This window comes from Homarus americanus, unplaced genomic scaffold (genome assembly GCF_018991925.1).
Source record: "Homarus americanus isolate GMGI-L3 unplaced genomic scaffold, GMGI_Hamer_2.0 scaffold34360, whole genome shotgun sequence".
NCBI lineage: Eukaryota > Metazoa > Arthropoda > Malacostraca > Decapoda > Nephropidae > Homarus > Homarus americanus.
The window spans coordinates 5,149,178-5,162,732 of record NW_024739403.1 but is presented as its reverse complement, the minus strand read 5'-3'; the positions used below and the strand labels follow the sequence as shown (position 1 = coordinate 5,162,732).

General features: G+C 41.0%; 1 protein-coding gene across 1 annotated transcript in view; it reads left to right on the top strand.

The window, feature by feature from the left end:
* Positions 1-13,555, top strand: part of LOC121874618 — a 72,472-nt gene that overhangs the window by 25,527 nt on the left and 33,390 nt on the right. The window contains 4 exon segments of the mRNA XM_042378846.1: positions 12,247-12,321; positions 12,324-12,346; positions 12,572-12,618; positions 12,620-12,705. Coding sequence (XP_042234780.1) covers positions 12,247-12,321; positions 12,324-12,346; positions 12,572-12,618; positions 12,620-12,705 — 231 coding nt within the window.

Genomic DNA, 13,555 nt, shown 5'->3' with positions numbered 1-13,555 from the left:
CCATACATAATAACTAAACATGTATACAATACCCACGAGTTTGAGACGCCAGCACGAAGGCAATCACGTAGCTAGCACTCAGTCAGCCACTTTACCGGTAAAATATTCAACACATTCCTCCCCAACACTATTGAACAAAGGTAGACATTACCACGACTAGTTTATCATGACCCACTCCCCCCCCCACCTTATACCCCTCCCCTCCCCCACCTTATACCCCCCCCCCCTCCCCCACCTTATACCCCTCCCCCACCTTATACCCCTCCCTCCCCCACTTATACCCCTCCCCCCAAAAAAAAGAATTATTCTCGTAACTGACTGAGTAGAGCTACATGTAAGAGAGATAATACTCAAACATGGCGTCAATGTTACACTGAGACTGTACTTTTAACATCAGTTATGAGGGAAAATTAATGTATAATCGTGGAAAAATTCTACATATAATCGTGGAAAAATTCTGGCTCCTGGGAAAGCTAGCGAGTGAGTCCCCATAAACAAACTTCCTCTTAGCTAGCATGATGTATGACGGCCGTAAAATAATAATAAATAATAATATCAACGAACTGACACACACACACACGGACGGACACGACGCAACACTGGTTTATCAAGGGTTACGTGTTAGAATGTGTGTGTGTGTGTGTGTGTATGTGTAGAGAGAGAGAGAGAGAGAGAAAGAGACTTCATTAAAATTTGTGACGCATGTGATAAGCATTACGCATTAAATATGTCGAGAGGAGTATGTGTACGTTTGTGCTATAATTCCCCTCAAAAGTGAACCGAGAATTACCCATTTAAAAAAAAACAGAATTTAGCTGAAAACATAATACCGAGAATTAACCCCAAGTTCACTATAAAATACCCAAGAAAGTTAGTTCCAGAATTAGAATGAGAAAATAATCAGAATTATCGTTGGACGGGTGGTGAATTTATCCCAGAATAATGACTTGAGAATTATTCCTAACGGCTGATTTGTATTAGACTAATACTGAGAATTAACCTGGGAACTATATCACTTTACAATGAACTGTCTTGAGAAATTATACAAAAGAATTTATAATATAAAAAATAAGCAATACCTATATTAATTAAAAAATATATAGTGACGTTTAACTAAATATTAAAAGAGAGTTATGAAAAATTCTCGAAAAATTATTCTCGAAAGTATAATTTTTTGGTCTTGACATGTATTGATAATTAATATTTAATTTGGGCCGCTGCGTGACGCCAAGAGGCAGTCATCCGTTCACAAATTTCTAATAATAGACAAACTTACTTTGTGTATGTAAAAACGTATCCTCTTACAATCAATAAGTGTAGAAAACCGGTATAAGTACAAGTCTCACTAACACTGTCCACTTATCTACTTAAATTCTCTAAAATTAAACATAATAACTGGTTTTGTAAGTGGTTAGACAATTATAAGTGCTAGTCTCGGCAAGACAGCTATACACTGTCTACTTTTCTACTTAACAACTATAAAATTTACGAACTAACAGCTTAAATATATAAGTTTACGTAACTCAAAAAAGCGCACATACTAACTGGTCTTATAAGTACTTAAGTAATTACAAGGATCGTTAACACCTCTTCTACTGATACACTTACAGAATACAAATCAACGTCCTAACACTTGCTTGATAAGTAGACGCCTCGATAGTTTTACTTAATACTCAAAGAAAAATAAATAAAATATTATCAGAAAAATACCAAGATTAAAAACACATTTTTTCATATACTTTAAATTCTTCGCAGACGCCATCATCCTCAAATACTGTACAGTACGTACATGTGTTCAATACAGTATATACTTTACCGTGTTAGTATAACCATCAGTTACTCTAGTTGTGTACACACTTCACAACAGGGTGTACGTGTTGTGTACTTCACCTGGGTGTTAGTGACACATGTACTGCAACATTAATGATGGTACCAATGTGGTGTTGTTCGGTACGTTTCTGTGGTGATGGCGAGGTACTAATGTGCTGCTTCACGCCTTTAGCCATCCATGGTGTGTGTGTGTGTGTGTGTGTGTGTGTGTGTGTGTGTGTTCTTCCTGCGGCGGAAAACTTCCTCCCAGAATCTCAAGGTGGCTTTAGACCATCACGTGGCACCACTGACATGATCTTTGCTGCCCATCAGATACAGGAAAAGTGCAGAGAACAGCATCGTGATTTGTACATGGCTTTCATCGACCTAACCAAGGCCTTCGACTCAGTCAACAGGGAAGCCCTCCGGTGGACCCTCAGCCGTTGGCTGCCCACCAAAATTCATCGCCATTGTGAGGCAACTCCACAATGGCATGAATGGCACCCAATCTGAGTTCTCCCCCATCCAAACACAGGTTAAAAAAGGGTGTGTACTGGCACCATCTCTCTTTTCCATTTTCTTGGCTGCCTTCCTTACTCGTGCCAGCGCCAATTTAGCCGGCGGAGTGGACATCGAGTACCGGATGAAGAGTCTTTTCAACATAATACGACTCCAGACAGGAACAAAGGTGTCTGCAGCTTCCATTACTGGGCTTCAGTATGCAGACGACCTCACCCTTGTCGCTCACACCGAACGCGACTACAGGAGATCCTGAACAGCTACGCAGATGCGTATGCGCACTTCGGCCTTGACGTGAATGTACGTAAGACTTAGATTCTCTTTCAGCCTGCCCCTGGTTCAGCCACACCTCCACCATCCATCCAGCTTAACGGTACTACCCTCTCTAATATTACCCACTTTCGGTATCTCGGCTCCCACCTGTCCACCACCGAGGACATCAATGAAGAGATTCAGCATCGGATCAGATGTGCATCTCAAGCCTTTGGCAGACTCCGAAACCGTGTCTTCAGCTGTAGGGAGCTGAAATTATCTACAAAGTTGGACGTATATCGAGCAGTGGTCCCATCATCCTTCCAAATGGCAGCGAGACATGGGTCAGATACAGGAGGCACATCAAGGCACCTGAAAACTTTCACCAACGTAGTCTACGTTCTATCCTCCGAGTTCGCTGGGAAGACAAGAGAATAAATGCCAGTATTTTTGCTGACACCAACTGTAGAAGCATCGACGCTACCATTATCCATGAACAACTACGCTAGACTGGCCATGTTACCCTCATGGATGACAGTAGACTGCCAAAGCAGCTACTTTACAGTCACCTAACGAATAGTAAACGTAACGCTGGCGGGCAACAGAAGAGGTATAAGGATAGTCTTAAGACAAACCTGAAAAAGTGCCAAATCGACCCCCTCACCAGGGAGACGATTACTCCACACCGTAACCCTCGGAGGATCACCACACAAGAAGGTATTAATACTTTCGAGTTAGCCTAACTGTATAACGAGGCAGACAAGCGCCAACGCTGGAAAGAGGCTGCCGCCACCCCTCCCGCACTAGATGTAGCCCCCCACATGTGCAACATCGGTGATCGACCCTGCCGGTCCCGTATCGGCCTCTTTAGTCACCTCAAATATCACCAACCTAGGACATCCTTAATAACTCATCATTGTATCATAGCTGGATGATCGTCATACTCGATTCCGAGCGACAGAAATGTAGTAGTAGTAGTGGTGGTGGAGCCTCTTGTCACTGCAGTACTTACCTCAATGTTGCATGTTGTGTGAGTATTGTGTTTCATCCTTTGTCGGGTCTCAGGAATTCACTTTGTACGTTTGAGAGGGAGGGAGGGAGCAGGTTGGTTGGTTAGTTGGTTGTTGGGGCGGTGAGGAAGCAGGGAGGGAATGGGGTAGGGAGGGAGAGAGGGGGACGGTTTTGGTGGTACACTAAGAGTAGGAATATAAAGTAGGTATTACAAAAATATTAATACTTAGACAATAGATATTTTTTAAGAGATGATTTAAAGGAAGGGAGCGTAGTCTTTGATCGGATGGGTAAATTGTTCCACATCACACCATGATATTTTATGGAGGTCTGGGACTGAGAGCAGTGCGTGGGAGGTGGTGGTCTTAGTAGCTCTGGGTGTCTTAAGTTGTATCTCTAATTATTCCGGAACTGAAAAGCTAAATAAATATACTCTTATGTAAAGACAAAAACCTCGAGGAGATATAAAGACAAATACAGATGATGAAGAGTGAGAGAGAGAGTAGTATTTATCTCAACCTTGTGCTCGTGTCTCGCTCAAAAGAAATTATCACCCCTCAAAAAATAAAGACAAAAATGGGGATGAAAGTGACGCCATTCTCTTCGTTAAGTCGATTATTAAAACAGATTTGCTCTTAGTTTCATTAAGGCTCGGAGACAGACAAATTCCCTCAATATTTTATTAAAATATCACATTCATAGAGCTACTTACGAGCGTAAAGTATAGTCTCAGAGCTCAAGGCAACTAATAATATACTCATGTTTACAACTTTGTCTTTCGCGCCATAATTCAGTGTTATGCAGAATATTACTAAGACTGGCGACTTGCGTGTTTTGGTTGGTGTAGCGTGACTGGTCCTTATGTTTAGTACCACTGGAATTTCACTTGGTGTTTTAATTCATGACAAAATTATAAATCTATAGATCTGGCTGTTACTTATAGTAGTTATCGTCCTTATGCATTGGCTTTAGTATTAAGGTTAAGGAGGTAAGGAGGGAAATGATGTCTTTGACGTTTTGTGAGGAGTGGAGAGGTGAGGCTAGACGGGAATCTGCCTCAGTGTAGATACTATGACGTGACTGACATGATTCAATATCTAGTGGAATTTCTCATACATATCAAATATTATTATACCTTCCCATACACTATACTATACATTATTTGGATTACCTGAATAATCTCCACTCCAATTTATTTCACCTAAAGATTAACCACCCTAATATTATTTGGGAGGATGAGGTGAGGATGAGGTTAGGTTAGGTTAAGTTAAGTTAGCCGTAATTATTAATCTTTAGGTTAACATAAGCTGGGGTGCCGATTCTTTAGGTGATCCTATTATATCCCCGATAGAAACAGATAATTGAGAAAAAAACGTAAATACCAGACACAAATTCCACGTATTTTAAAAGTGGATTAGAAACTGGAGCTTTAGGGGTGACAAGTAGCGTGACTAGGAGACGGTCGGTGTGTTAGTGGGGCAGCAGTGACAACACACAAGACATGACAGAGTACCAATGTCTCTTTCATAAATGATGTAAAGTGTTATTAATGTAAGGTTGGACAAGGAGTGTGATGATATGCTGTGTGTGTGTGTGTGTGTGTTCTTATACGTTCCTATTTTTAACTATCTATACGCGTGGTGCTATACACACACCCTCACCCCGACACACACCCTCACCCCTACACACACCCTCACCCCTACACACACCCTCACCCCTACACACACCCTCACCCCTACACACCCCCCCCGACACACACCCTCACCCCTACACACACCCTCACCCCCACACACACCCTCACACCCCACACACACACCCCACCCCCCACACACACACCCACCCCTACACACACCTCACCCCACACACACACAATCATCCCCACACACACCTCACCCCTACTACACCCTTACACACACACCCCACCCCTACACACACCCCTCATCCCCTACACACACTCACCCCACACACCCTTACACTTACACACACCCCCACCCCTACACACACCCTCACCCCTACACACACCCTCACCCCTACACACACCCCCACCCCTACACACACTCACTCCAACACACACACTTACTCCAACACACTCTCGCCCACCCTATCTACCTTCATGTCTTCACACACCCTCACCCGCCCCACCGATAAACCCCCACACCTACACACATGGCCTAGAGTACACACACCTACTTAAACATGTTATCTCCTTATTAATACAAGGATTAGAGGGCCGTCAGAGGCGATTGACCAGTCCGTCCACAAGGTTATCAATGCCTCTACACTAATCCCTGACAATCCACACCGTGTTACTGTTGCGGGTCACGCGCTTTTATTAACACCCTTTTGTTACATTACGTTGTTTCTTATAATATGACTCCATTATATATTGTAACACCCACTCCATGGGCCTGTATGTGTGTGTGGTAAGACATTTTAATCTCTCTGGGTACCTGAGGTGCTGGAGCGAAGGAACCAGTCTGGTGGGCCCTCTTTTGTATGTTGAATGACAGGTCGATTAACAGAGTGAACGATAGAGAGAAAGAGACAAAGAAAATAATAACGGAGAAAGGAGAGAGAGAGAGAGAGAGAGAGAGAGAGAGAGAGAGAGAGAGAGAGAGAGAGAGACCCTGTATGTTTCGACCGTTTCCTCATTGTCACGCACGCCCAGTCATCTCACTTGGCTAAATTCAACATTTCATGGATTCTTACCCCGTCTAACCTTTATTTGGACGAGTACGATCAGAAAATTGACACTGTTGTCAACCCCTGGCGGCCATTGCTCAAGGTTGATTCGAAGGGTTCCAGGAATCAAGTCGATAAGTTTAACAATTTTTGCTTCAAGTTCTCGCGTTATTTCGGCCACGAGCAAGATCATTAGAACCACTTTAACACCATTTATTTCTGGATTTTAGTCTTTACCTAGAACATCTGGAGCAAAAAGTACTTTTATGATTGTTCTTACTAATGATTTTGAAAAAGATATCTTAAAAAAAGTCATCTTCTCTCTCAAAGACAATGGGGTTTTAAAGGTAAACTTCAACAATTCACCCAGTTATTAACACACATCAACAGCTTCTTCTTTTCAACCCGACAAATTTTCTCTTCCACGTCCTTACTCAAGAAACTCTACACTTGGTCTCCTCCCACCTAGAAGTAACAAGCCTCTACCATGACACACAACGTCAAGACTTCGTAACAAACACGTGAAAATATAAATAAATTCCCTCTGTTGAAATTTACTGTTGAGAATTACTTTGAAGAAAATGAGTCGGAGGTGTGATACTTGTTTTATGGGTATTAGAGGGAAGAGGAGAAAGAGGGGGGGGGGGGGAAAGATGGGAAGGGGGGAAGAAGGAAAGAAGAGAGAGAGATAATAAGGATCCTTTCCATCTCGCTCCTCTTGGTGATTTAGAAGGGGAGAAATAGGTACAGTAGTTGGATAAATAACTGAACAGACAGGTGTGTGTGTGTGTGTGTGTGTGTGTGTGTACGTACAGGCTTGTTAACAAGCATTCAAGACACCTGATGTCACACATGTCTACATTAGAATACGACATAAACCTTTGTTTACACACACACACACTTGCATACTATAAGGTTGGATGATCTTATCAATATAAGGGCCTAAGGAGGAATATCGTGCTATGTGCTCTCTGTCTAATTCACCATATGACTCAAAATTAAATGCTTCTAAATCGGACCAGTAACCTAGTAGTCTTTTAATTGAGGATGTTTATGGGTAGAAAACAATGCTATATACTGACTTTTGTATACCGTAATAAGTACTTAGGATATAAGATAGGTACTTGGTAATCACTTAAGGGCACTAGGGGGAAGAACGTGCTATACTATAAAATAAGACGACGACCCGAAGTGAAGTATTCGTAAATATGGTCAGGAGTCATGTCCACCTTTGCGGGTTTTATGGGGTAATATAATATTATGCCCTGATAATAAGGTTAAAAATGAATGCTAATACATGGAGTGAACTACTTTATTAACCTCCGTAAATCATCAGTGAGAGCTACAGTGTGTGTGTGTGTGTGTGTGTGTGTGTGTGTGTGTGTGTGTGTGTGTGTTTTAGCTCAATAAATTACATGCATTCTTATATCATCAGTTTGGAGAAATAGTCTTGGTAGGAACCTTTGTGAACTAGGACATGCTGATATCTTGAATAATACAGTGAGGTGGTGTGTGTGTTCTGAGACATTATATACACACACACACACACGAACGTGCATGTACACAGTTAGGAACTCACACTTGGACAAAGGGCCCCCTCCCACACACACACACACACACACACGAACGTGCATATACACAGTTAGGAACTCACACTTGGACAAAGAGCCCCTCCTCACACACACACACACACACACACACACACACGAACGTGCATATACAGTTAGGAACTCACACTTGGACAAAGAGCCCCCTCCCACACACACACACACACACACGAACGTGCATATACACAGTTAGGAACTCACACTTGGACAAAGACCCCTCCTCACACACACACACACACACACACACACACACACACGAACGTGCATATACACAGTTAGGAACTCACACTTGGACAAAGAGCCCCCCACCCACCCACACACACACTACCCCATCCTTAACTCCTTCCCTTCTCCTGACCCTCTCCACCCCATCCCTCCCTCCCTCCTATTCCTTCAACCCTTCCCTTCTCCCCGACTCTCCTCACCCCAATCTTACCCCATCAAACATAGGGAGGAACCTTGACAATCTTATATACTGTGGACTCTTTGTGATTCAGACAGGCCGGGTGTAATTTTAGGAGGTATACAATGCTATTCAAAACCTGCCTGTGTTTCCTGTCAAACATTTCGAAATGCTCTGTCTGTTTGTCTGTTGGTTTTAGAAGTCACGCGAAAAATGGCGGGGTATCAAGGATTGAGAGAGAGAGAGAGAGAGAGAGAGAGAGTTTTGTCCTCACACTCTCGTATTGTGTTTAGATTACAGACTCACTCACATGTAGCTCTCTCTCTCTCTCTCCCTCTCTCTCTCTCTCTTCTCTTTACCTGACATTATGTTTGTCAGTGTTTCTCTATTGTTTTGTCTATTTCTCTCTTTATCTCCTTCACTTCCTTTCTCTTTCTCTCTCCCCCTCACTTCCCAACAGTAGTCCATTAGTGTGACTATTTTCTCCTTTATCACCTGCTTTGTTATTCCTGTTTCTTTCTTTACTTATTATGAAATTCAGCTCCAATTTAGCCTGATAAACAAGGTAAACAATTAATTTTCCAACAAAGAGAATAATAGAATTATTACTTAAAATCCTAACAAAAATATGAACTGCTAACATGCAATAACCTTTTCGCTAATTACATTTCCAGGATATTTTTTTCCATTAGGGGTGTATTCCTTTTTTTTAGTTATGCATCCCTCTTACGGGCAACAAGGACATGTCTTTACCCGGTTTTAGGCTATAAAAGATACACTGTACACTGTATAATACAGTATACTGTATATATATAATACTGTATGTTATTGTTTTATGCATACCAGTGGTAATTACTGTACCTGCGCTTTTATATGTGTATTTTTTAGAGTAATGATGGTGATTATATGCAATGAATTTAAATATTTTCACTTATCTCTGCCCGTCAGTTGTTTGTGTCTCCATGCCTGTCTCTATATGTCTGTGGTGGTGGTGTGATAATAAATGCAGCCAGTGGAGTTAGGGTCTTCTGTATGTACAGTGTGCATACCTATTCATGACCCCATCAAGCATAACCTTACGAGTCATGCTATAAAAAAGTGCTTATAAGGCCAAGTCGGTGAACAGCTGGAGTTAATATCTAAGTCAATTGAATAAAATCAACCCAACAATTCAATCTAATCTGCTATTGTTGTTTTAACTGTTATATGCAATTCTGCCCTCATTTGTCATTTTTCTTCTCTGTCTACATCTTTCTTTCTTCTAAGTTAATACATCATTTAACAGTCAACATACAGTATACTGTGTCTCAGAGCTGATAATAGCGGGTCTCGTCACCTTGGCTCTCTAGCGCTGTCATGTGCAATTGATTGTTACAAATTATTAAGTTATTTTAGACTATTAGGCCCGAATTCAGAACGCTGGTTTGAAACCGCATGAAGGTTTAAACCAAGGATGGAGCAGTTGAAGTTTGTTGGTATTCAGAATGCTGGCTTGATCCAACACAAAGATTCAAACCGGGTTTGAGATGGGATTTGTCGATCCTCACGTTAATCCAGCCTGGAGGCAGGTTTAGAGGTCGATCCGTCATTCAAGATAGGAAGTCAACATGAATTTTGACAGAGAGCTTTTCGGCGATATCGTCAAATTTGAAATTTTGTAGAGAAGACTGATGGTAGATGGGCAGAATCATATAAATTTTTATGATGGTACCCAATTCTGACAACGATATAGGTTCAGCAAGGAAGATCTCCTTGATATTTTCCGTGATATGGAGCATCTACTTGACAGACCTGCTGAATATGGTTCACCTCTACCTCCCCATTCATCAGCTGATAATTGCTTTGAGATTTTTCGTGTTTAGGGTTCATGAAGATCAAGTCGGTAAATGTAAAGAGCGCTGAGGCTTCTTTATTTTGGGTGTTTTTCTTTAGGAAAACTATTTTCATGTATTTTCAATATAATTGAATCAATGCTGAGTGCATTTTCATTTCAATATATTAATAAAGGAAAGCTTTTTCTTAACATTGCTAATCAGGAGAAATCTGACGTTAAAAGAACAGAAATAAACCTAACTACCGAACCTAGCCAGGTTACTATGCCCTGCATTGGTTCAGCTTGCTTTAGTTATGAATATTGTCACCTATCCCGGATTATATCTACAATTTTTATGTACCGGGTAATTGTTTTTCCTCTGTGAATTTCTTTGTTATCATAAAACAACACAGCCACGTTGTAACACAGTACCATAAATCATTATAATTTGATCACAATTTGATTGTAATTATAGTAACAAAAGTAACTTATGATGTGCAAGGAGAATTCTCCTCCTCCATAAAAACTCGTCAAGTTATAGTTGCCGCCATAATCTTGTAAACATTACTCTCGATGGTGATTGGCTATATTAATGGTGTTAATGAAACGTGATTGGCTCGAATTTCAATGTTGAATCCTTGCTCGGAATTGAAGAAAATGTAACAAATTACCCGATCTGGGGTTCAAGCGGATGTTCTGAATATGAGTAATCCACTGCAGGAAATCTGGAATAGAGGAATCACGATTCGCACGCCTGAGCCGAGCTCAAATCCCAGGCTCAAACCACCGTTCTGAATTCGGGCCTTATTGACTATTTTAAAATCACATTTTCACATTTGCTTCTTTGTGGTCACGGAAATATTCAATAATACATGGCGCTCTATCATTAAACTTTATCCTGTTTAACAGTAAACATAGGTGAAGGAGACATAAACATATATAACCTTTATAATAACCTTGTAGAATATTGTCGCACAAATAAGCATATACAGTAGTGTAGTTACTTTTATCCTATAAATCATCATAGTAATTGTGCAGAAACTGACTGAGCAGAAACACATCATACTTGTCATCTCGATGCCGAAGTCTATGAAAATGAATCCTTTACGCCTGAATGTCCGTTACAGCCAGTATGTATGCGGCAGTTTAAAATAACCGTTTTAGGTACACAAAGGGGCAGTTTGGCCAGCACTTCACTTGACCACCTACTTTGTCCAACAGTAAAGTTAGGTACTCAATCACAGCTGGATGAACTAGGGATGCCCCGAGAGTGAACCAACGATCTACCCGAAAACTTCAGGAGACATTTGTCTACCCAGAATTTTTTTTAATGTAAACATCCTAGGAGTGATAACTATAATTTTCCACCATCAATTTTATATAATTTCTACTCATAGGCAGGAAACAATTTTGACAGATTCAAGAGGATGCAGCCATGTGCTTCTAAATTCCATTACAAAAAATTCAATTTAAGTTTTCTTCTTTGGTTGTGGTCCTGAATACTGTAGTCTATGGTATCAGTGGCGGCTCGTGAAAAATAAAATGGAGGGACTGCAAACCTCACACAACAGTAGGATACACAAATTTGACCTACCTCAGGTATGAGTTGTAGTTGATGTCACAATTCCCAGGGCATGGTAGTAGTGTTGGTGGACCAGTATTAATTGAAAATAAAGTCGGCGTGTCTGCTCTTCGTGTAGCAAAATTGTTTATTACTATTTCATTAAAATCCTTTATTTACTTCCTCGATTTTCCATCGTAAAGGGTAATTAAAAGAAAGCACGATTTAACCACACGTCCACATGCAATGTAAACCGTTGTCGAGACTGAGCTGCTTCAAGTGGTGTGTGGCGGCAATTACTAACAGACATGAATGGTACAGCATTGGCAACTATGAAAGTAACTTAAATTTTGGTCTGATTTTAATGAAAATTCCTTAACTAGCGTATTAAAATAATTAAATAACATATAAAATGATATATTTGTTGGTAGTGTATTATTCAGCTGTCTCGAACTGACGCCTGCAGTGAGTGTCTGGGGACTGCAGCTCTGCAACCTATGCACGAGCCGCCACTGTATTGACAGCGGCTCATTCTGATTGCCGAGACATAGACGTTATGACTGTACCTCACACTCTCATCTGCTTACAGTGTGTGGTGAGGTGGAGTTACTCGACCTGCTTGATGAGGCGGAGGCTGACCCCAGCACACCCGACATCCATGGTGCTCACCACTCCACTACGCTGCCCAGGTACTGCTGAGGTCTATCTCTGTATGAGGGAATTTATTCAAATTTCCTAAACAATTTAACAAATCATTCAACAAAGAGTATTCACTAGCTTGTTTATAGGGTCAGTATCTAGGTCAAAATGATATTTTACTCATTCCAACACCAAAGGTCAAGGGTCAATTATTAGGCTAATTAGGAAGGGAAATATGGGGTACTCACTCCACTACCTGGGTGTCACTGTTACAGATGTGTGGGCCCAACAGTGAGATGGGCAACGACGTGCGGGTGGGCTCTGGTGCTGGGGAAACTTCTGCAGCTGGCGTTGACGTCTCCACACTGACACGACGGTCGTCAGCCCCTTCTCTGGGCCGCCAGTGCCGGTAGCATACACTGGACGTCATGTAGGGACATGGGACACATTAGAACTCTCTGTGGGTTATTGATCACTTTAGGACATCTTCTGTGGGTTATTGATCACACTAGGACATCTTCTGTGGGTTATAGATCACACTAGGACATCTGTGAGTTATAGATCACACTAGGACATCCTCAGGGGTGATTGGATGCTATAGAACGACTCTAAGATTATGTGGATGGGAGATCTCTTGCTACTCCAATACTAAAGACATTATCAAGATATTACACAACGTTGGTCAACTATTAGGATAATTTTCCTAAGAAACTCGACTAGGATTTTACAGTAATGTCAAATATCTTTTGTAGTTACACCTGCAGATACTTTAAGTGAGTCACCCCCACAACAACTTTACAAACTAACACCAAACAGTTCAGAACTCTTGGATATTGTTAAGATCAGCATAGTGGTGGTTTTCTCATGGTGGCTACTTTACTGTGCATTATTTCTTAAAACAGGCAAAAAGGAACATGTCAAACCCAACTTGACTACACCTGATGTAACTAATTTATATTCTAAGATCAGGTTAGTAAAGATATGCTTGGGGAATTTTGACTATTTCAAAATATGGTTGTATGTCTGAGATCAAATAAATTTGGGGAAACCCCAAAATATGAAGTTATACAATTGAACACAACTACAATGCTTATCTAATAATGTACATGTACAGAAAAGACCTTCTTATTAGTTAATGTTGACCATGTCACTGTTCTTGATAATTACTAAAATCTCAAACTATTATCTAATTTAGGAACATGGGAAGATAGTTGATTTCCTTAAAGCAAAGTAAAGGGTGTTTATTATTTTTGCATTTT